A 25,839-nucleotide genomic window follows, 5' to 3' on the forward strand; every position below is an offset into this window, starting at 1 on the left:
CTAAGTGCACGCATTTTAACGCAGTATGGCCACTAAAAGAAGTGAGTGACACTTTAGAAGCCATTAGAATTGTGAACATTTCTATGAAGCTAGGAGAAGGAGCAGTGAAATCGCAACTGAAATAATGAACATAGAATTTAATTTAGAAAGTGTATATTGGGCAAGTAGGGGACAACAGAGTAAAAGGACTGATTACTTCACTCCTCAGTAAATAAGTTTGGTGAGTAATGAACAAACTGTTTTAATACAGAATACTGTATTTATAATTGTACGTGTATTTTATTGTGTTCATGGTATGCTTAAAAGTGAATACATAAATCTAAAATAAGCCTAACTATGTTTATTATTTTTCATTTTTCACCTCACTATACTGATAATATGAATCTCGGTTACTACGACACTCGTTTATAACAACATAATTTCAAGGTCCCTTGGATGTCGTTATAAGCAAGTTCTGCTGTATTTATTTTTTACTTATTAAACAATATACTTCACCGCCATGTTCACTACGTAAAAACTGAACCTTCTACTTCTCATTAAAATCTGTATTGTAATCTCGTTTGCGATCTGTCATGGTCTGCAACGTTGTATTGTCGCACCATCGGATCTGTGCCCCTTCAGCGCTGTCGTCGTTCTTGGAAAAGTTAACGCCTCTACTCACCCCATTCCACCCGTTTCTTTCCCACTACGTCAAACAGCAGGCCACGAACCTTGCCGAATAGGGATGTTGCCAAACTTCCGCCAAACAGTGTCATGTCTCTTGGATATTGCTTATAATAATGTAAGGTTAATTATTACTTATTCATAATTTAATTTAAGTAGGTCTAATGACGCTGATTGACTTACGATTGTTTGCAGATAATTATATTATTGTGGATATTTATTGGTTAAATTGAAATTACATCAGAAACATTATCGCTTTGTCAGCATTTTTTAACAGTATAATGTGGATGTACCCATGTTTCGTCTAAATACAGAATCTACTTTCCTTCTCTGCGAAATTTCGCAATTTTTCTTAAATAACTGGCCCTCCATGCTACAATATAATTTCTTTCAATCAAAATACATCTTGTATTTCTACAGTTTTTAAATCTAAAACCCATGTCTCGAATCACTTTCCGTAGCGTTTCTCTCCCTCCTTGGAAATTTATTGCTTCTCTCGCAACCTTCAATAATTTCTCCAATGTCGGAACTTCTTTCTGCATCGTATAAAATTCTTGTATCTTTCTTCTTACAATACATCTGTCCATATCATCTACAAGAATTAAAGGTTCCCTTGGTCTGTTCTTCCCTGGTGATTCTAGCTTTTCATCTCCTGCACAGACTCCCTCTCTCCTGATTTTCTTTATTAGGCGCTCTGACCTGCCTATATAAATTACATAAAAAAAGTTGTATTATATTAGTATTAGTTAAGTAAGTAATTTTAATACGTAATCAATTGAAATAAAATAAGCCTCACATGTGATCGCAGCTGCTATTTTCGTTGCCTGATTTATAGGAAACAGATATTGACCTGTTTGTTTCTCTTCATCGCACAATGCTATTACTTGCTTAATAATATTTCTTTCGCCACTCCGTGCTACAGTATTCATGTTGAGTTGACAACACTGGACTGCAAGTGCAAATAAACTGTCCCGCAAAAAGACTCAAAATTGTGAGAAGTGGGAGAGAGAAAGAGAGAGTGATAGAAAAGAGAGAAATGAATTGCCGAGGCTGAAAAGGAATTAAGGTTCAGTTCGCATATCTTACGGGGGCACAGATCCGATGGTCGGACTATATGTGCTGTACACCCTTGTGCCTCAGGTACAAAATCTCCGCGCTTATGGAGAGAGCTTAAAAAAGCTCGCGCTCTGAATTAATATTAAGCATCGCAGCCCCGCTCTAACCGTTACTCCACAGAAAAGTACATCCGAACTTGGTACGTTACTTGTTGGTTGTGCAAGTAAACAGAAAGACAAAGGTTCCTCCAGTTTGACGTTATCAGTTTAATTCACTACAAGCTCGCTGCCCGCACCTTATCCGCAAAGTTTATAATAGCTGTAATTAATCACCACAAGTTTCTCAGGCTCTGGGCTCCATACGCATGACATAACGTCTCCAGGATCATGTTATTTTCATAATTTCCTCTAAATCTTGAGAACGTTGTTATGTCGAGAATATTAATCACGTAAGAAGATGATAAACATATTGATAACACCGACTTCTCTTTTCCTCCAATAGAAATGAAGGCTGGTGAGTTATTTCTGTAAGACAGTGTGATCTCGTGAACCTTTCAGATTTTAATTGCAATGAAGAAGAGTTATTACTTTGCAAATAAGTTACAGTCGCAAAGTTAAGTTACTGTCCGCTGGGCGCGTCGACGTTGCTGCAGCAGGAATTAATATATCACGTAAGTAGGCCTACCAAAGACGTACGAGTATATTATTTTGGTTTTATTACTTCTTAATTACTTGTTCACTCACTCACTATTTCATTCATTAATTTATGGCCATAGATCAAAAACAAAGATGATAATGATGGTGATTTAGTCCAGGAATATCATAACTTGCACACAGTGGCGTGTGGTGATAAATAATCCTTGTGGTGCACAAATATTTATTGTGATTATGATGATGGTGATGATGATGATGATGATGATTATTATTATTATTATTGTATATATGTATTTATTCACACTGCAATGGGTATATACCCGGTGGCAGTGGTAACTAATTACACTCAATAATGACAATAATAAACTTATTAATTAAAAATACAATTAATAATAATACTAATAATTAATACTAACAATAATTAATAATAATAATAATAATAATAATAACAACAATAATAACAACAGGGAATATCCTAAATTAAATGAAACGATCACTTAAAATAACATTTGAAATAAATCTAATTTGTATCTTAAAACTAAGATCGAACTAAAACCCACGAGTATGATATGTTCATATATGCACAAGTACCTTTCAAATTACAGTCATTTTGCTGTTAACTCACCCACTGCAATGGAACTACGAAACATTTCACTGATTCTATCCTGATTTCACTGACACTTCAAAAACATTTCACTGTTCAAATACTATGCACTGCCACTATAAACTATAAAGCTTCACTGACAGGAACACGTTTCACTTACACAGCACACTTCACTGACACGACATACTTCTTCACTGATACAACACACTTCACTGACACAACATAATTCTTCACTGATACAACACTTCAATAACAACATATCATTTACATAATTTTGTTAGTCAAGGAATTACAGTTAATCAGTTTCCTATGTAGGTCCAGTAATAGCAAAGTAAAGTGTTCAATTTCTATTGCAGCACACCGTAAATAATATTGTTTTCGCTATATTGCGTTTTATAGCACAGTTCACACGTTCACAAGCATTCGATACGTGTGTCGTCTCATCAGCCTTAACTGCTAAAAAGTCAGCAGCTTTCTCTATTTCTTTGAAACCTCATCATGGCATACATCAAAATGGCTTGAAGGACTTCGTTCTGTATAGTGTTTGATGTGCTCTTAAACACTGTTCCTCTTTCCAAATGTTCCTTAAGAGTGCGTCTAATTCAGAACTGAAATTGATGAGGCCAAGAAAAATACTAGCGTTTAAAGATGAGTTTCCATCTTCGTGACCTCTTAAAGCCAACTCAAAGCTCCACAAAACCGCACGCACATATCTGTTCTCGGTAGCTTTATCATTGTGAAGTTCAACAATCCAATTGCGTCTGTATGTTTGTTTCACCCAATACTGCTAATTTATTGTTGATGTGTGCAGCTGAAGAATCGTGTTTTTTAATTCTTTCATTCATGTGCTTCAAATCAATCATATCTGCAGAACGATAATCAAAATTATGTAGTTACTACGCACAGTCCTAAATTCAAACAGAAAAATAAATAAAATTCATAATAGTACTTATTTTTGTCAATAAATGTTCGCCGTCGAACAATAGGCAAGGAAAACAAAATACAGCGTCTTTTATATTGCATTTCTCATAAGTCCGAATGTTGAATTTTCTAGTCACTTCTCTACTACTATTCTTCGTCACTTATAATTTTAATTCATGTGTAGGTCTACCCATCTTCTTTATTTTGATCTTTGATCTTTTCTTATAGAAAATTACACATTTAAAAGATTTTGTACACTATTCATTGTAACATTATGATGGAACGAGCTTGAGAACACATCTGAAAGTGCTCCTAACCCCTCCTACGCACACTGTACTGGCTCCCTACCATGCTCCAAAGCCTGCCAGTGAAACAGTACTACTGCGCATGCTCGAATGGAGCAGTGTGCCTCAAGTGTCGACCGGTAATAGTAATATGCGTTACAAGAGCGGTATGTTGATGTTTTCATGTAGTTGAGCTTTTTTAATTTCCGAGAACATGAAAACAAATATACCGCTCGTGTATCGTACATTATTTTGTGCGAAGATCGTTTATTACATACCTGAAAGAGGAATTTCTAATTAGTTGCAATGAAATCTCCATCTTGGTTTCTGTTCAATGACGGCAACTTTTAAAAACTAAAATATCTATCTTCAACATTGTTGCTATAAAATGTTTTCTGTGTTTACTATACTCCAGCAGGCCGTGATATACGTCTGTCTTTTTTTCTCCCAGTCTATAAATGCGAACTTAAAACAAACGGTAAGGTTATGTAATGATTTATTTTTCATTTTAATATTTTAACAATATTATTTATATAACATACTGCAGTAATAACATCGGCATCTGGAATCTTGTTGATTTTTTCACTGCCTCCTTAATGTTACTTGCATTGCAAATGCAGTAACTTTTGTGGTGTTGTAGAGTTTACTTAATTTTTGCAAATATTTACAAAACAATAATTAATAGTGCAATTTAGGTCAAATTGCAGTGGTAAGTTTCCAATTTATAATTATTACTATGTTAAACGTCTCTAAAAATAATATAATTAATTGATGAACTAGTGGACTTACTCGTGTTAAATATGAAATATCTCTCCGGCTTACAGCTGTTTCAGTGCTTCACGCACCATCATCAGAGCCTACTAGATCGCGGCGTCATCTCGAACTTCTCTGCCTGTTAGGAGGGTGTGTTTTGTTGTTGGAAGGTGTTGAATTCTGGAGTCGAATAGTGTGTGTGTACTGAAATTGATCTGTGTGTTGAGGATTTGATCAGGGTGTGTTTTAGTGTGTTTGTATATTTCATATTGTTCCAGTGTGTTGAGTTTTTGGTTCTTGGGTTGTGTGTGTAGGATTTCCATGTCCGTATTTATGTTATTGTATGTATGGTTAGTGTTGGTTATGTGATCGGCGTATGTAGATGTATTGTGTTCTCTGGTTATAGCTTTAATGTGTTCTTTGTAGCCTGTTTGGAATGATCTGCCTGTCTGTCCTAAAGCTATAACCAGAGGACACAATACATCTACATACGCCGATCACATAACCAACACTAACCATACATACAATAACATAAATACGGACATGGAAATCCTACACACACAACCCAAGAACCAAAAACTCAACACACTGGAACAATATGAAATATACAAACACACTAAAACACACCCTGATCAAATCCTCAACACACAGATCAATTTCAGTACACACACACTATTCGACTCCACAATTCAACACCTTCCAACAACAAAACACACCCTCCTAACAGGCAGAGAAGTTCGAGATGACGCCGCGATCTAGTAGGCTCTGATGATGGTGCGTGAAGCACTGAAACAGCTATAAGCCGGACAGATATTTCATATTTAACACGAGTAAGACCACTAGTTCATCAATTAATTATATTCAAGTGTTAAAAGTGGTGTACGCAAGATTCAAAATGGAGTAAAAATTAATATATGTTAAAAGCCTAAAGCAGTAAAATGAATATGGCGCTTAAGCGGTAAGAAGAGGGATATTGTTATGTGTGTTACGTTGGGAATACTGAATGTGGTATTTCACACTTACCGCGTATTGGTTTTGTGCGGAAAGCAAGCAAATACGCACGATCTCGCACAAACGTAAGTCCCAGGCGTCAACAAGAACAGTACAGAGTCATGCAGTGTTATTTTTACATAGTATTATAATAAAGAATTATGTCGCTCACATAGTCTACTGCAGCTCATTGATATAAATTTAAAAACATGTTTATTTGAAGAGGTGGTGTACTGCTCCTGTGCTCCTTAAGAGAAATCGCCACTGCTTGCACAACATTTTCTTAAGAGAGATGATTGTACTTTATCTTGCTGAAAAGCGAACCTGGTTGGATTTGTATAGCTTGTACAGGGACATCATTTTATTTTTACTTCAATTTTTATTGTACCTGAGTTTTTTAATGTACTTCACTCCCACCCCTTCTACTAATGAAATTCAACCGTCCTCCACACAGATCCAAGACCGCGTATACAGTCATAGTAGCCTTACGGTCATAGTAAACAGTACGTTCCAAAAATATGTTCGCGTTTTCCAGTGACGAAAGAGCTTTCAATATTGCATCATTTTCTATTTGCCTACGTCGCATCCCGGTTTCCTCCACCTGCTTCTATTCGCCTGTCTGTAAATGCTAGTGGCTGGGCTGTATTAACTCTTTTCTGAGAATATTAATTTCTGTTAGGAATTGGACGTCTACGTAATATTATACCCATACAATTGTTTAAAATAACTTAAATAAAAGGGCCTCGTTAAGTAATTAACTGTCACGTGATTTCCTCTCTTTCTACGACGCTGCGACGTAACCACTTGGACGGACAGTAGATAGCATGTCTGAGTAATTTTATCTTTTCGGATCGGGCAGAAGTGAAGATTGAATTTACAGTAGGCCTACGTAAGGTACTCTTTTATAGAGTAGATACAGAATTATTTCAACATGAGTTACTGATACGAAGTACGAACCTGGTAATTGGAATTACGTACAATAGTCTATAGTGCGATAATATGCACATTCGAACTGAAGCCTGTATTGAAATGAACGGCCATCATTTTCAAAAATGTGTTTAAATATCCATATTATGATTATTTTTCAATTTAACTTCATTCTCTATATTGTACGCTAATGTGCTGTAGACAGTATAATATACACTGCATAATGAATATGTCCACATGGAAAGCTCAGTTCGTGAGTAAAAACACTCATTGTTGATACTGTACTGTATTTTGATTTAAAAAATCCTAATGAAAATTATCAAACTCAAAATCGTGATATTTCCTAGTTTACGTAAATGGATGAACTACTTTTCTTCCCTCCTATACGTAGTAAAGTGATTTGTTTGTATATTACGCCAGTATCATCGAACTCCAGTCGTGGAAGGGGGTAGCAAACGATGTTTCTGGTTCTTAATAGTTGATTCAAACGTATAGGAGGTTAATATTAGAAATGTTAGTAAAAATAGAATGATGTCCCTGTAGTATGAACACGTAATTCAGGCGTTTTGACGTCGGTTACTCTCTTATCCTCTCACGAATTAATTATTTGAAATAAACACAGAATTTCTCTTCATTATATTTAGTTAAATTAAATAAACTGACGAAAGGTAAAGAAAAGTAAAGAATGGAATGCAGATTGTCAGGGATATAAGTACAAATATATAGATGTAGAGTAGGTAAAAACAATACGATTTTTTTATTATTATTACTGTTGAGGCAGTCTTTAGCAGCACTATACGGCATGGTTTTTTGAGCTAATATATTAAAGCACTTCCAAAATTACTGTAGTCTGTTCGCAAAAAATGGGGAGTGCTTTTTGCCTCCTGAATACACGGTACAGTCATGGGAAAAAGTGCCTCGTTGCGTTTCCTATTCTTCTGTCCTTGTTTTAACTCCTTCCACCCGTTACCATGACTTGCCTACCTTTACTAAGCAAGCACCAGTATGTCTTTCATAACCAGGGAAAGGGATTTGGAATATTATAACTAGGGAACGGAATTTGGAGCAGTAAAAGCTAGTATTTGCATCTACACAGTCATTTGTTTACAATCCTTTATACCAAGTCCTCCCCTCCATGATATACTCGCAGATCTCTGCACGTCAACAACAGGTGAACGGGACAGTTGTCGCATAAGAACGTTAACGTGCAGGTTTGCAGTTCAGAGTAGTGAAGTGCAGGTACAATGCCGAAAGTATTTATTTCAAATATTTCAAATATACAGAATAAAGAAATATAATTACAAAACAAACAAAGAGAAATACAAATAAAATAATACAAGCAATATAAAAAGAAGATACAGTAGTATTAACAAAATTTGAGACCGAATGAGCAGCGCTCGTGCTCGGTCGCAGTTCAGATATAATATTAATATAAAAATAATAATATAAATAAATAAGTAAAATAAAATAGGAACTAAAATATAATTACAGCGGCAATGGAATTATATAATATAATATTAACACTATAGAAGAATAATATCGCACGTGAAAAGTAGGACTAATATATATTTCAAAATTATAGAATACAAATATAATATAGGTTGATTAATTCATACACATAGGCTATAAATTTATTTAATCAAATTGAAGATATTAACACGCTTCTAATTTTCTTGTTATATGTTAGTGGGTTACATGTTAGAAGTTCTGGGTGTAATTTAGTTAAAGCATTGTACAACCGAGGGCCAAAATTTATTCTATGCTTTAGACCAGCAGATGTGAGACATTTAGGTTCTACTAATATTGAATTAATATTTCGTCTTGTGTCATAATTGTGTGTCTGTAATACAAACTTATTACGATTTTTATGATAAAATTTTAACAGCGTATACTTATAAATTTGTTCAATATTAAATACATTAAATTCAGAATAAATTAATTTAGTTGGATAATCGAAACGTTTCATTAAACAAATTTTAATTATTCGTTTTTGTAGTAAATTTAACGGACTAAGATTAATTTTTGTACTTCCACCCCAAACAATTATACCATATTGAATGATAGACTGAAAAATGGCCAAATAAACATTTCGTAGAACTCTAATAGGTAAGTAGCATCGAAGATTAACGAATTTATAAATTGTTTTACGAAGTGAAACCAACTAACAATACAAAATTGAAAGATCATTTTTTGGAGTATGGAGAAACTGTTTTCATTATTGGGAATGAACAACTATTCTGCCGGCCTTGTAATAATTACGTGTCATGTGATAGGACTTTCAATGTTAAGCGTCATGTGAACACAAACAAAAATAAAGAAGCTTGTGCGAGAATAGAAGAAAGGTTACAGCAAGGTTCCAGTGCCCTAATGCACTCATTTTATGAAGAAATGTGTGGTGCATTTATTAGTGCGAACATTCCACTCAGCGAATTAAAAAATAATTATTCAATTAAAAAAATCAGGAGTAGAACTAGATGAGCAAATAAATATTATGAGGACTATTGTAAATAAACTGAGTGCAGTAGAAGATGAAGTAGGAAAACGTGTTGGTGAGAAAATGAACAGAGTTTTGATTAAAAATGATGGGTACAGTATTCTTAGTCGGATTTCAGATATACTAACAAAGCCATGTCCCAATGACGTCATTCAACATGTGAATTTAATTGACGTATCTTGTTTCAAGTACTCTCCAATTGTTTCTGCAGATGTAGAGTGGAGTTTTTCCATGTTAAAAAATTTCCTTCCTTGCAACAAAGCAAAGTTGTCTTTTGAAAATTTGAAAATTATATTTACAATTTATTATAACAAGGCACAGCAGGAATAATTGTTTCATCACCAAAACATAGCATTAATTGAAAATGCCATTTCGTTTGGTTCTACATTTTGATCAACATTTAATGATACTGTAATAGGCTATGTTATAAATATTGTAGTATATTTTATATATTGTAAATACTGTAGTATACTGTACGTTATATACATATTGTCATATTTCATGATATTGTAAATAAGAGTATTAATTTAACACACTCCTGACAGAAAAACACACATATTCAGAGGCAAGTTCCGTACAGAAGACAACTGTCTATCAACCATCAACATTTCCACTGACACGCGAGGATGCAGAGGTTGATATTTAATTATGTATATTTGTAATGTTGTTTATTAGTGTCTTATGCGTTGCCAAGAAAAACACATGTAGTTCAAAATGAAATGCAGATTATGTATGTGGGCCACTATATGACATTAGACTATTCCATATACGTTTACAGCACGTTGCGTGTAAGTTTGTATGAAGTGAACTGTACTCGTCCATGCTCTGTGACGCAGCTCGCTTGACAGTCACTGAGCTACAAATATCTATACTACGTTTCACCATTCTTTATAATACTCCAAATCCCTTTCCCTAATTATAACGAATGGTGAAACGTAGTATAGATATTTGTAGCTCAGGGGCTGTCAAGCGAGCTGCGTGGACGAGTACAGTGCACTTCATACAAACTTACACGCAATGTGCTGTAAACGTATTTCAGAATAAACAATTGTTATAGTTTAATGACATATAGTGGCCTACATACACAATCAGCATTTCACTTTGAACTACATGTGTTTTTCTTGGCAACGCACAGGACACCAATAAACAACATTACAAATATACATAATTAAATATCAATCTCTGCATCCTCGCGTGGAAATATTGATGGCTGATAGACAATTGTCTTCTGTATGGAACTCGCCTCTGAATATGTAGAACCAAACGAAATTGCATTTTCAATTAATGCTATGTTTTGTTGATGAAATAATTATTCCTGCTGTGCATTGTTATAATAAACTGTAAATATCTTTTTCAAATTTTCTGTTGCAAGGAAGGAAATTTTTTAACATGGAAAAACTCCGCTTTACATCTGCAGAGACAATTGGAGAATAAGTACTTGAAACAAGATACGTCAATAAAATTCACATGTTGAATGACGTCATTGGGACATGGCTTTGTTAGTATATCTGAAATCCGACTAAGAATATTGTACCCATCATTTTTAATCAAAACTCTGTTCATTTTTTCACCAACACGTTTTCCTACTTCACCTTCTACTGCACTCAGTTTATTTGCAATAGTCCTCATAATATTTATTTGCTCAACTAGTTCTATTCCTGACTCCTCTAATCGAATAATGGCATCCGGTAAATATAAAAAATTTGACTTAATATCCGTGACTTCTTTTTAGATTGTTCTATCATTTAGCAGTTCCTGGCGTATTTGAATCGCAGCCGCGTCATTGGGATCGAAAGACTGGACCACTTTCTTCACAGATTGGAGGTGATGTGCGTAATAATTGCAAGCTTCTAACCATGACCCCCAGCTCTTAAGAACTGGACATGGGGGAAGCGACAATTTAGGGAATTGTTCCCTGAATTTTGATACTCGATCTGGAGCTTTTCCAAATATAGTCTTTCAATTTTGTATTGTTAGTTGGTTTCACTTTCGGCATTGTACATGAACTTCACTACTCTGAACTGCAAGCCTGCATGTTGAAGTTCTTATGCGACAACTGTCCCGTTCACCTGTTGTTGACGTGCAGAGATCTGCGAGTATGTCATAGAGGGGAGGGTTTGGTACAAAGGGTTGTAAACAAATGGCTGTGTAGATGCCAATACTAGCTTTTACTGCTCCAAATTCCGTTCCCTATTCATAACATTTGGGTGGGCATTAGTGGTGGAGTCATGTCTCGTGGTAGAGCAGCGATGTCAAGGTCAAGAGCGTGCGATGAAGCGCTCACTGGTTGCAATGAATCTATCCTGTAATAATAATAATAATAATAATAATAATAATAATAATAATAATAATAATAATAATAATGTTTTATTTTCGCTGGCAGAGTTAAGGCCATAAGGCCTTCTCTTCCACTCAACCAGGCTTAATCAATACAATACATATTTAAATTACAAATATTTACACTACACTTAAAGGGTTCTCCAGCAATATTCTTCAGTTTTAACGACTAGTAGACTACATATTTATATAAATTTAGACTATAAGGTAAAGTACTAACTTACTTTATGAGCTAATTTAATTCAATCAATTATAATTAATTTAATATTTCAGATAGCTAGTAAAATGATGAAAATTAATATAAGCTTACTAGGACTATGTTATAGGAGGAAAAAAAAAATATATATATATATATATATATAAATCTAAAATATATTTCTATAATGAGAATATTAATGTAATTGCCATTAGAGGTTTAGTAAATCTATTTAGAGAAATTAATGATAATAATAAGAATGGACAGATGTTAGTTTTATTATACGTAACAAATATTAATCAGCAATTAATCTGTTAAGTAAGAATTTATGTAATTTTGACCTAAATGAAGTTATTGTCCAACAACCCCTTACATCACTCGGAAGCGAGTTCTGTAGGCAGCAGCAGAGAAAAAGAAGGCATGAACAAAGTGAATTCTATTGACCTATCTCTGCAAAATGAATTAAACTGTTTTTAAATAATAGATAACGTGTTACATTCATATAAGACAACAAGAAATCAGTACATGTTTTGTAAAGTGTATCTCTCTAATAAGTGCAATGAATTATAAAATAGTAGGCTACAATAAATAATAAACGTAGCTTCTTCTTAGTACATCAGCTATTCATAGATTTCAAAAAGGCATATGACTCGGTTAAGAGGGAAGTATTATATGATATTCTTATTGAATTTGGTATTCCCAAGAAACTAGTTCGATTAATTAAAATGTGTCTCAGTGAAATATACAGCAGAATCCGTATAGGTCAGTTTCTACCTGATCCTTTTCCAATTTACTTCGGGCTAAAGCAGGGAGATGCACTATCACCTTTACTTTTTAACTTCGCTCTAGAATATGCCATTAGGAAAGTTCAGGATAACAGGCAGGGTTTGGAATTGAACGGGTTACATCAGCGTCTTGTCTATGCGGATGACGTGAATATGTTAGGAGAAAATACACAAACGATTAGGGAAAACACGGAAATTTTACTTGAAGCAAGTAAAGCGATCGGTTTGAAAGTAAATCCCGAAAAGATAAAGTATATGATTATGTCTCGTGACCAGAATATTGTACGAAATGGAAATATAAAAAGTGGAGATTTATCCTTCGAAGAGGTGGAAAAATTCAAATATCTTGGAGCAACAGTAACAAATATAAATGACACTCGGGAGGAAATTAAACGCAGAATAAATATGGGAAATGCCTGTTATTATTCGGTTGAGAAGCTCTTATCATCCAGTCTGCTGTCCAAAAATCTGAAAATTAGAATTTATAAAACAGTTATATTACCGGTTATTCTGTATGGTTGTGAAACTTGGACTCTCACTCTGAGAGAGGAACATAGGTTAAGGATGTTTGAGAATAAAGTGATTAGGAAAATATATGGGGCTAAGCGGGATGAAGTTACAGGAGAATGGAGAAAGTTACACAACACAGAACTGCACGCATTGTATTCTTCACCTGACGTAATTAGGAACTTAAAATCCAGACGTTTGAGATGGGCAGGGCATGTAGCACGTATGAGCGAATCCAGAAATGCATATAGAGTGTTAGTTGGGAGACCGGAGGGAAAAAGACCTTTAGGGAGGCCGAGACGTAGATGGGAGGATAATATTAAAATGGATTTGAGGGAGGTGGGGTATGATGATAGAGACTGGATTAATCTTGCACAGGCTAGGGACCGATGGCGGACTTATGTGAGGGCGGCAATGAACCTTCGGGTTCCTTAAAAGCCATTTGTAAGTAAGTACGCTTCTTCTTAACTTATATAGAAAATCTATATACATAATTTGAACTGGTAATGGAAATTACGGGAAAACGGCTGAACGGATTTTAATAAATGGCCCCTCATTTTGAAGCTTGGAAACCAAATCTTTCAGAAAAATAGTACTTTTCAGTTAAATGTTAATTTTCCTACATAATTTTCCTATTTTCCAAAATCCATCTGTCGTTAGTTTTGAGAAATAATGGCTTTTCAGATTAGAACAAAACACAAACAGACTACAATAAACAATAGGCTATTACACGAAGGCCATGACTTGCAGTTGCTGACATATTATTTAGTGTTTAAATTCAATTGGTTATTAAAAACTTCAAGACTTACTAAAAATAATTTACAGGTCTGATTCTGCGGTGTGTAATTTTCTGAGTACAGGTGTGTATTGGATATTAAAATGTACAAAAATTGAAGTGGTTTGATGACATTATTACCATTAGAAATGAAATATTATTATAGTTAATGTCATGATGTGACTATTTTTCATTAATTATACGTATTAACGCTATATTGATGATGTGAAAGTGAAATCTTTTGAAGTTATGTAAGTAGATATAGAGAATATCTTAAATTAGATCTTCATTTCTATAATTTACTGAGTGACGGCTATTTTATATAATTACAAAACTTACCTAAGATAATATTATTATTAAAAATGAAATATTTTTATAATTATTAATCAAGTGGGGTTGGGTCTTTTTCATATATTTAATGGAGGTATGGTGTAGATATTTATATGCGTCATTCTCTTCAGTATTGGCTCGAGAGAGCGCAAAAATTACAGTTCCTAAGGAAAGGTCAAAAGCTATTATTAACTGATAAAATAAGAAGTCTACAAAATGTTGTAGTCTCCCGATCATTTCAGCAAGATCCCTTAGCAGGATAAAATGATTCTACCCTCTACATTTCAAACTCTACTTGCAATAGCTATACCAAGATGCTATGCTATTGTTCGAAAGCATAGCAGATCTGACTTTTTTTAACTTTCACCTACAATGCACAATGACCTGAAATATCTATTGCTTTACTCCTACATGAAAAATCCCCTGATCGTTCTGACATTGTTCCTTGAGTTTGTCGCCTTTAAACTCAAAAACTGAAGGTGTATAGGTTCAAGAAAAAGTATTTGGCATAAAAAAAATTCAGAGGGAGTATGTTTAATTATTATGGAAGCAAATAACTGTCAAAATGTCTGGTATTTTTCATTGAAAATAAATCTGAAAAAATTTTATTTGAACGTCTAATGAACTTAGTTTACAGCATTTGCTGCACAAGCCATTAGTAAGGTATAATACTACATTATGCAACGAGCCAATAATGGTAGTAACTAAGACGCGAGTATGTTTATGAAATGAGCGCAAGCAAGTTTCATAATTTTCATACAAGCGTCTTAATTACCATTATAGGCAAGTTTCATACGACTTTTTATGTTCGACCATATTTCTAACTTGAAATTATTCATAAGTATTCATGTTATTGTTATCTGAGTGAGGAGCTTAACTGACCTTGTGCAATAGCCTACCTCGTAAATTGTGAGATGTGCGCAGACGCGAAAGTATTGATTTTTTCCGAGAAACAAATGTCGACGACCTTGATATAATCTAGAGAGTAAAATAAACGTTAATCTTGATATAACCTTGAAATTGAATTAGACATTAAAAAACGAGATGACAAATTGAATTTATTTGAATATTATTTACAGTTAATGCTAATTATTATAGTAACAGAACTGACTTTATTTCAAATGTAGGTTATTTATTGTGCAATTGGTGAAATCGATACTTGCGCTTTCATATTGCTACAATGGTATTTTCTGATTCGTGGAACACCTGAACTTTAATGGATAGGTGTACTTTAATGAGGTCCATTAAAGGGCTGCTACCAGGTGTATAATTACTACATTTCGGCATGGTCGAGCATAAAATTATTTAAAAATATGTAGTTCTGATATCTACAGTAGGTTATATCAGGTGATTTTCTACATGAGTAAAATATGCCTACTTACTAAATAACTGCATTTAGTTTGGGTTTTTAATAAAAGGCCAAGCCGGACAGGACTACAGTCTAATAATAGGTCCACTTGAACTTAGAGTACATTAAATATATCAGAAAGATACCAAAATTATTTAAGTATAGTAACGTGTACCTGTCTAGTTCCTAATACATTAATATATTATTATTAGGTACTGTAAACGCTAAGTTAAACTGGTTAGCTATACACCACTGCTTTGATAGGGTCTGGCGTTGCTGTCTATTCCGAGAGTCTATCTCAGACAAGCCCCTACAGTCTCGGCTGCGCGAAACGAGGAAACCGGGGCAAATTGAACGCTGCGATTGCCGCCATATTGTTGGAGAGCAGACAAATAATAACAGTGCGTAAATCACGCAATTTAACGCTGTGATGATCTAAAATTGACATATTATGGCCATTTTCGACGTTTAACGTAAAATTAGGTCGAAATAAACATATTTAAAGTTTCATTGATATGCGTTAGAACATTAAAGAAAAGAAAATACGTATGCAACAATTTATAGAAAACATACTGATACATCCATAAATAGGCCTACACAATACACATTATAGATTGTATAATTTTACGATAATCAGCAAATTGTTAGGTTTCAGACAATCTAAAATTATATTAACATATTAAATCTTAGATCACAAGACATAAATACATGCACCTTGATTACAGAAGTTCTTGTTATAATCAAATTCCTAAGTGAAATAAATATGCGATAATCAGTATAGACTTGTTAAGTTTTAGAGAATCAAAAATAAATTATATTACCGGTACTTTTAGACCACAGGACATAGGTAATCTGGCAAAATATAATATGCGAAGGTAGCCAAATTACATTGAATTCATTTTTCAATTAATAAAGGGAATGCTATCAATTATAAAAAGTATCGGTACCTAATACATTGCAAACAATAGGTAACGTGAAGACCTAAAAACTAAACAATCACTTTATGCAAGATAAAAAAAAACACATACTTTTTATGTGTGGATTTTTTACATATTGTATTTTTATTTTAAATAAATAAAATAGATATATTATCATTGCTTGCGGAGTGATGGTACATAATTTTTATGCACATATGCAATATCAATAAGATGCCATTCCTTGCTTTTGTTAATAAAATATATCCGGCAAAATGTAAAAGAGTTATTTATAGGTGAATTCTGAATCATAAATTCACAAAGGAGGCTTAGCTATTATAGCTATTTATTTATTTATTTATTTACTATCTGTATATTTATTTATCCATATATGGTTCTTGAATGAAAGTTTATTATCTTGCAGATAAATTCATTTACATAATAAAAACAAAAAGTTATCTTTCCACTAATGTTTTAACATCTGATGTGTAAGTCTAAATAATTCACTCTGTGGGATTTCTCTACAGTCTGATATACCTGTACTAACAATTAAGTATTCTTTCTTGTCGTAAACTACTGTTTGATTTTTAATGATATTGATATTGTATCAACAGAGATAATATTATATCGTACCTTTTGCGAATAGCTTGGAAAATTAAACAGGGATGGTATTATCGCCGCGCTCTCATGGTTAACATTCGGCAGGTCTTTGAGCGGCCTCATGCGTTCGGCAGGTCTTTGAAATTTAATTGTATTATTGTTTTCAATTTCTTGTGTCGCCGCTCCAATCACTCGCCTCAATTTCAATAATGCAACCAATAAGCTGCTTCAATTATTATTAAATGACACTTGTCTAATCCACGTAGACTAAACCCGAGGTTGCAATGTCTTGTGCTGAGGACGAACATTAAGGTATGTGATTAAAAATTATTATTAAAGAGTTATTATTAAGAGTTAAGAAAGCCAACGTACTCGTATATGAAATAATAATAATAATAATAATAATAATAATAATAATAATAATAATAATAATAATAATAATAATAGCCATTTAACAATATAACAAACTAGTGCTTATTCTTATCGAGAAAGTAGACGTGACAACGTGACGCTTAGAGTGAAACCTACAGAGCAACAATCGGTCGGCAAAATTATTTTTTTAAACCACACCGCACGTTATTGTATGATGCCGACATGTTAAGCATGAGAGCGCGGCGATAATATATCATCTTTCAAAATTATATTGCCATTACTTTCACACTATTCACTAAAAACACCCGAGACAAAACAAAGGACAAGTATGACAATCGTGTTTACCGTTCTATTTCTACCAGTAGCATGGCGGCATAAACATGCGCAGACTGGTTTCAATTTTGGACAGCACACCAGCGCTCTGTGTGAGTTTAGTATACTATTATAACGTCTTTGATCTCAGACGTCTCCAAAACCGTACTCGCGAGTAAGCCCCTGAACGGAACCGAAGCCAGTACGTAATGAGCGCGCTTCGCCTCACCCATCCCCACCTATACTGTACTCAATGTTTATGCGCCATTATATCTGTATTGGTCGGAGTGTTCCACCGTTTCACAATGCCTTCTAATCATGGACGCAGTGCATTCAAGGATGAAGAGGAAGAGAAATTGTTTGTGTTAGTGGAGAGAATGTGAAATGCTTAATTTGTTCGAAAATTCTTAAGGGTGTGTTAAAATTCAACATGCGACGACAATACTCATCACAAAGAATATCATACAATTACAGGCATGTTGGACATGTAAAAATAATTTATTTTGGGGCTATCTGTATGACTGTTGGTTATACATAATAATCAGTATATTACAATACGTTTATACTCAGTACCGCATTACATACTTATAGTTTTTTGTTTAATTAATCATGACAATAAATCATATTAATAAAGAAAACAGGAAAAATTAAAACTTTTGTGGTAGGACTAACAAAAATCGTTTATTATTCTGTGGCAGATGCAGATTTACCCGCTCCTTAACAACAACTGGGCGGCAAAGAAGGACTTTTTCTACCATCGGTTAACGCATATCGAGAAGAAAAGATGGCGGAGCATCTGGAGATGGTAAGGAGATGACGCATCAAATTGCACATTTTCATTTTTGAACTGGAGATAGGAGCTTTCTTGAAGACCCTCTGTAACATATTTTTAATTTAATAACACAACAACAACCCTCTGATGGAGATTCTGGCTAATATGTACATACGCCTATATTATCAGACAGTACACTTGTCCATATATTTCAGAGGAAGAACAATTTGTTTGTATGCATCTCAAGTCTGACGTGTAATAAGTACTGTAGCTAAAATATAATCGGAGATGTATGCAGTGGAGGGTGAAAGGAACTGGTCACCCTATCCCATTAACTCCAGGTTTGGTTGCCTCGTAATTGGTCCATTCTCGGCATTACTTTTGAGGTTCAGACCCGTCTTCGTGCAGTTGACAAAACAAACAACACAACAATATTTATCTACGCGAGACGGTGTCTGGTACAGTTTCTGGGTAGCTCAGTCGGTAGTGGGCTGGCGCATTCACCCAAAGGTTCCGGGTTTGCTACCCGACCTCGGAAAAATATTGCCCGTTAAATTATTCAAGTGAGCCTCACAGACAGCTTCACCTTAAGCCAGACTTGCATGATATAAGTCACTTTTCGTTAACAGAAAACCACAATTCAAGTCACACAGAGTTTGTGTGCACACAGTGTTGGGGCTTTAGCGCATTCTCAGGTCATTTGTGGTGTATGGATAGGGAAATTTTGAGCCGATGTGTGATACAGTTCCTGGATTTCTTAGTAGGTAGACCAATAGAGTGCTCATCCAAAGCTCCTGGCTTCGATACCCGGCCCGGAACAATTTTTGTATTGTAATTATTGATGTCAACTTCACAGGGAGCTATACCTGAAAGCCCGATCTGCATAATATACGTCACAGTTCGTTAACAGAAAATCACAATTCAAGGCACACAGAGTATTTATTATTTTGACTTTGTCACATCTGCATTTATGAAATTGATTAGAGGGGACTATAATTAGTGAATTTAAGGGGAGGCAGAGGTGAATATTTCAAAATGCACGAAATTTATCCGATTTGTTTGAAATTGATCATGGATACAAGTATATTAGTAATGGACATACCAAGTTTCAACTTTCTGAGTATAATAGTTCTGTAAATATTAATAATTTTATAAAACTTTATATCGTTTGATATAAATTTCTCCATGCACCATATTGTAAGAAATTTTCAATATTTCTTTCTATTTATATGTTCAGAGAAGGCATATAAATAATAAGTATTAGTTTATTATGGGAATGATATAGTAACACAGTTATCTTGGTTTTAATTTCATACTTTAAAGGGCACAAAATCAAAAACTAACATCGGAATATCAAAATATAGTGTATAAAGATAATGAAAATGGAAAAAACCAAATTTTCTTCAGTTTTGTTCAAAATTTCACCTCTGCCTTCCCTTAACCTCAATTTGAATTGTTTTCAGGTATCCGTAACCGAGGAGACCGAAAATGTAAGCAATGCTGAACAGCTGCCAGAGTACAAGAAAGATGGGTACAGTGATGACCATGTGGCGGCCCTGAGACAGGCTTGCAAACGCGGCAACAAGGAGAATGTGCAGAAAGCTTTAGTGGATATGGAATTTGACCCTAGCAGAGATCACCCTAAAGTAAAGCCAATCCACTGGTCTGCAGAAAGTGGAAATGTGCTAGCTCTACAAGAAGTTCTCGCTTGGTCTAGTTCGAACGTTGTACAATGCATGCGATACAACAGAAATGCGATACACATGGCAGCGAGAAAAGGCAATCATGAGACATTGCAACTTCTGTTGAACACAGCTGGGATTGATGTGAACGCTGTGGATGAACAAGGAAGGACCGCCTTCCATCTGGCTGCGGATTCAAACGTCGAAGGAGACTGTACGGAAGGGAGGTTCGTGAAATGCTTGGAACTACTTCTGAAGAGATCTGATCTGGAGGTCAACAGGCCGGACTATTATGGATGCACTGCTTTAGGTCGTGCACTGAGAAAGTCGCACAAGAGTAGAGTTCTGCTTATCTTGCAGAATCACGGCGAGCACAGTCTGAATGTAGATTGCTCCTTAGTAGATGCAGGACTCACTGTGAGAGAGACTATTTTGAAATTGTTTCCTGAATTTCAATCGTTCTTGCCAGACGAACCACAGGAGAACACGAGGTCATTGAAACCGGAGATGCGTCTGCTGGCAGCCCTCCAACGTGACTCACTGCCTGATTTCATTTCAATATTACGGAACAACGGGGACCTAGTTAACCATCATTACAAGGAGCCTTATCACTGTACGATTTTGGAACTTGCTTGCTTAATAAAGGAAAGAGAAAAGTTTGTAGACGCTATATTACGGACAAATGGCAATCCTAACATGAGGAACCATATTTCTAAAATACCTCTTCTACATATGACAGCTGAGAGACTGAATGTAGCAGCTTTGGAAGTGTTGTTAGCTAATAAAAGTACTAAAATTGGCATTACAGCGGACAAAATATTTGGGAGTAATGTTTTACATTGGTTAGCCCTCAACAAATGTGGTGACGGCGAAAATTGTTCCACTTTGAAAAAATGTGTGTCGTTATTTGAGAAAAGAAAAGCGGGTTTTCTTCATTTGTTGAATGCGCCAGATGCCAGAGGAGACACACCCCTGCACGTAGCAGCTCGCTGGAATCTCGAGCTCACCCTTATTCTTCTTTCTTCAGGCGCGTCTGTTAAAATTTGGAATAGTAACCGACAGACAGCACTTCATGTTGCAGCACTCAATGAAAATAAAGACGCAGTGTTAAGTTTACTGAAATATGGTTCAAATATAAATGCACGCCATGGTGGAGGGACCCCGTTATATGTTGCTGCTCGACAAAGAAAGAACGAAATATTGCTACTTTTGCTAAAACAGGGAGCTGACTTTATGCTGAAAACTGAAAGTGCACGGTGTTTGCAATACATCGATCCTCACATTCTGGAGATGTTCTTCGATAACTGCATAGAAAGCAACACAGTGATTCCAACCAGTCCGTGTTACATGATAACCTTCAATTATAACTTTTTTATTCCCATGGCAAAAGGCTCCAAAATACATTACTTCAACACAGAAATGCAACCGCTGTTGAAAATGAGTGAAATGTCTGAATTCAGAGGCTTATTGAAACATCCACTCATTTCCAGTATTCTGTTCCTCAAGTGGCGGCAAGCTTCTAAGGGTTTTTACATCAATATAGGCATATATTCTATATTCCTCATCTTATTAACACATCATATGTTATTCGTGAATCACTTAATGTCATGGAATGAAGATGATGAGGAGAATGGGAAAAGAGCGGCGCCTGATTCTGCCGTAAAATATGACAACCTGACGGCTGAACTCAAGATCTCTCCAGATGAATCAACATACATATCTGCTAGCACACCTCTGTGGATATTTTTGTCACTCATCATACTGAGGGAAGTGATTCAATTTCTATTAGACAAGACTGAATACTTATACAATCCGGGAAATCTCTTGGATGTATCCATAATCTTGTCCACATTAATCTATTGTTGCGGGCCTAACACCGTCGTAGTGCATCATAGCGCTTCTATCGCCATCCTTCTGGCATGGATGGAATTCTTGCTTATAATTGGTCGCCTGCCGATTGTATCTGAACAACTAGAAATGTTTAAGAAAGTTTCTGGGTCATTCCTAAAATTGGGATTGTATTACTTGCCATTATTTTTGGCATTTGCTCTGAGTTTTAACATTCTGTTTCATGGTAAACATAAAAAAGATGATAACGCCTGCTTTTCTAGGGGCATCATTAATCAGACCTCAAACAGTTTGTTGTTCATATTTGATACTTTCATCATGTTTACTGGCGAGTTTGAAGCTAAAGATCTTCCGTTCTCGGAGACACCAGTCACAAGTCATTTTATCTATTTCTTGTTTGTGTGTTTGATGGCACTGGCATTGTTAAATTTACTAAACGGATTAGCAGTCAGCGATACTAAAGCCATTAAAGATGATGCCGAAGCTGTGAGCTTTGTTGTTAGAGCACATTTAATCCAACACATTGAAAACATGACTATTCGTTGTCGAAGATATCCGTATTTGATGCAGTTCTTAAGAAAATTCTGTTTTTTCTTCAGAGATCTGCCTCGTAATAGGTTATATTTATACCCAAACGATAACAAAATATATAGTGATCCCTACAAAATGCAGGAGATTGATGCGATGGATTTCAGCATAACAAGAAGAGCCATTGCGGTCGGTATTAAAAATAAATCCAAATCTTAAGATTTTTGGGATTTAATGAGACTGACGAGTATGATCCCAAAACTTGCTCGGTCCATTTGACAATTTTTATGATATAGGTATGTTTATATAATTATACATACATACATACATACATACATACATACATACATACATACATACATACTAGCTGAAAGCACCCGGCGTTGCCCGGGTTGTCCTTTTTTTTTCTTTTTATAATTAAACTGGCTATTAGACATTTCGAAAAACTCCGGAAGTCAACAATAAACAACCAAAACGAATTATCTTTATTAAGCTTTTCTCGCCATAAAGATGGATCTTTAAATAGTGTCACTTACATGAATTAATGAGCTTCTCAGCCAAATGTTTGAAAGGATTTACTCAATTTAAAACAACTGTAGATCAGACAACGAAAGAAAACATTTCATCTCGTACCTTACATTCAAATGTTTTTTTAATTTGTATGTGTGTGTATATCTATTTTTTTTATTCTGGCGTTGTTAAGGCCATCAGGCCTTCTCTTTCACATCACCAAAAATGCAAATGAAATAATAGAACAATCAAACTATAAATAAAGTAAAACCAAACGAAAATTTATACAGGTTAAATGAGTTGGCATTGTCTTGCAGCAAAACAAAATCACTCCTCGGTCCCTATATGCCCACTTAGCGTTATATCATTGTTCTACTACAGATCTTACATTTATCTCTGCCGGTCAGTAACTGTTAAATTTCTTAGTCGTGGGAGTCAGCGTATTAAAAAAACATTACAATCTTTCGGCCGTCTCCTTTCTTCCCCACCGCAAATGTGACGTTGCATAGAGGCAGAGATAAAATAACTAAGATTTGTACATTGATCTGAAGCTGTACATTTCACGCAATTTCATGTCTATGTGTGCTTTCACTTGAATTTCAGAGGCAGCTGATGATAAACAGGGAATTCCCTTGTTCCCAGTTTGAACCCATTGGGATATCATTATGAGCTAAAATTTATCTCTCTGTCGGTCGTACTAAAGAATCAATATAATATACGTAGGATAATATTTAATTTATACTGGAGAATTTTTTACTGCTGTACATCCGCTTATATTATACCCAGTTTTTAAAATATGAATTGAGAAATTACAGCTCACAAATTCAGAACATAGGCTATTAATTATATTACTTCTTATTTTCTATAATTACAAAATGCAGATAGGTCCTACAATATAAACTCGCAATAAGTAATTTTTTAACATAAAGACTAATATTCTGGGGGATGTATACAGGTATTTTAGAAATTAAAAGACTGTTCTTCCCACAACGCGTAACATGTGATTATACACTTTGAATTTCGCAATAACACATTTTCGGACATGAACAACAATATTTTGGGATACGTATATTTTAGAATTAATGCAGTGTTATTTTCAGTCGTATTACATACTCGTACATTCACATAATCTACTACATTAGGAACATGACAAAATTATCATTGAATTGTTTTTCGATATGTGTAAAATCTTTTTTTTTTTTTTTTTTCCACTCCTTTATATAAAATATAGTTGAGAATGTGAAAAACTATAAAATATAGTTGAGAATCTGAAAAACACGCCGTTTTTAAGTTAATGTCTGCTACTTTGAGCGACTGTCCTTTACTATAATTTTAATATGACCATTACAAATGTTAGTCGCACTGAAATTGCAATTACTTAAAATCAAAAGGGATGTTAGTGGGTATCATAGGAATACGTGGGATAAAAACATCTTCTCCTTTCGTTTTTCCAGTTAATATTGTCACTTCTATTACTACGTTTTGAATGAGTTTTTTCAGACCAATTCTTGTTCCATTGCATGATTTTGGTGGATCAGTATTTCTCAATAGTACTATTGGTGATTCAATATAAAGTACTAAAATAATTATGTCGTAGCAATCCTTGTAGTCTCAAAGAATTCAAGAATTCAGTTGAATAAAACACAGCTTTCTCACTATCTACAACTGCATCGAGAAATTCATAATACGGTCCTGGTCTACGTAAAGATACTTATTGCACGAATTGTCTAGATTTTAGCTTTCATGCTGTAGCAGTAGTGTTATTTAATTTCGTGTTATAATTTCCATGGCCTCGTGAAAGTCGATGTTGAATACAACAGTCAATAATAAAAAAAAATGACAATAGAAGACTGGAATTTAGTATTACACATGAATGTTTGATCGTACTTATTTTTATTTTTTAAATTAATTTAACGTCCATTTGCACAATTTTTAATATAGCCTATATTTTTCTCCTGGTTATGAAGGTTAAATGTGCAAGCTTTGACACATATCGGTCAAAGCGTGTAGATTTGTATAGAAAACATACATACATACATACATACATACATACATACCCACATTCACTATATGCGATTCAATATCTCTGGAATGTGTTTCGCAATGCTAGTACCAAATTGGGCCCGGGTACAGGAGGCTATGCATAAGGGAAATTACCGTCTCTCGCAGAAGCGCTGTTAAGGTGTCCTCCTCATCTGCAAAACCACTTTCCATGTAGTGGCTTATTCAATTGCTTCTCGTAGCTTAGAATGTTACTGACAAGCATTTCTGCCACGAAGAACTGCTACTGTCACGTTTGACCGCAGTTTAACTTTACTTACATTCATCTTGGAGCACAGCCTCTATACTAAAAGCCAGGTTATGAACCGACTAACAGGAAGTAGTTGGCAGGGTGAGAGGAAAGTGCGGGTTAGAGGGGTAGCCTGTGCAGCGATGACACGTTGAGTCTGGCGGGGTGGAGGGGGGAAGGAGAACGGAGCTTTTCATTGGACCTTACGTGAAAATGTCGTCTGCTAACGAAAATCTGGCAACGGAATCACGGAGACAGTGTAGCCAAACTCCCCAGTTCCTTTGGAGTACCACGTGCATTACGAGTCGCATTTCGTACCAGCGTCATTAACTCGTGCTTTCTTAAAAGCAGTAATTTTAATTAGGCCTACTAATATTGTTGATAGTGT

The 25,839-nt window shown here is 34.9% G+C and overlaps 1 protein-coding gene across 1 annotated transcript; it reads left to right on the top strand.

The window, feature by feature from the left end:
• Nucleotides 1–2,293: 2,293 nt before the first annotated feature.
• LOC138709549 (transient receptor potential cation channel protein painless-like) lies at nucleotides 2,294–25,221 on the top strand. The gene is made up of 3 exons (XM_069840401.1): nucleotides 2,294–2,389; nucleotides 18,520–18,626; nucleotides 20,057–25,221. Exons 2-3 carry the CDS (start codon nucleotides 18,606–18,608, stop codon nucleotides 22,868–22,870), a joined length of 2,835 nt encoding a protein of 944 aa, XP_069696502.1. The 5' UTR covers nucleotides 2,294–2,389; nucleotides 18,520–18,605; the 3' UTR covers nucleotides 22,871–25,221.
• The last annotated feature ends 618 nt before the right edge of the window (nucleotides 25,222–25,839 follow it).

The sequence above is a fragment of the Periplaneta americana genome, chromosome 11 (genome assembly GCF_040183065.1).
Source record: "Periplaneta americana isolate PAMFEO1 chromosome 11, P.americana_PAMFEO1_priV1, whole genome shotgun sequence".
Classification (NCBI taxonomy): Eukaryota; Metazoa; Arthropoda; class Insecta; order Blattodea; family Blattidae; genus Periplaneta; species Periplaneta americana.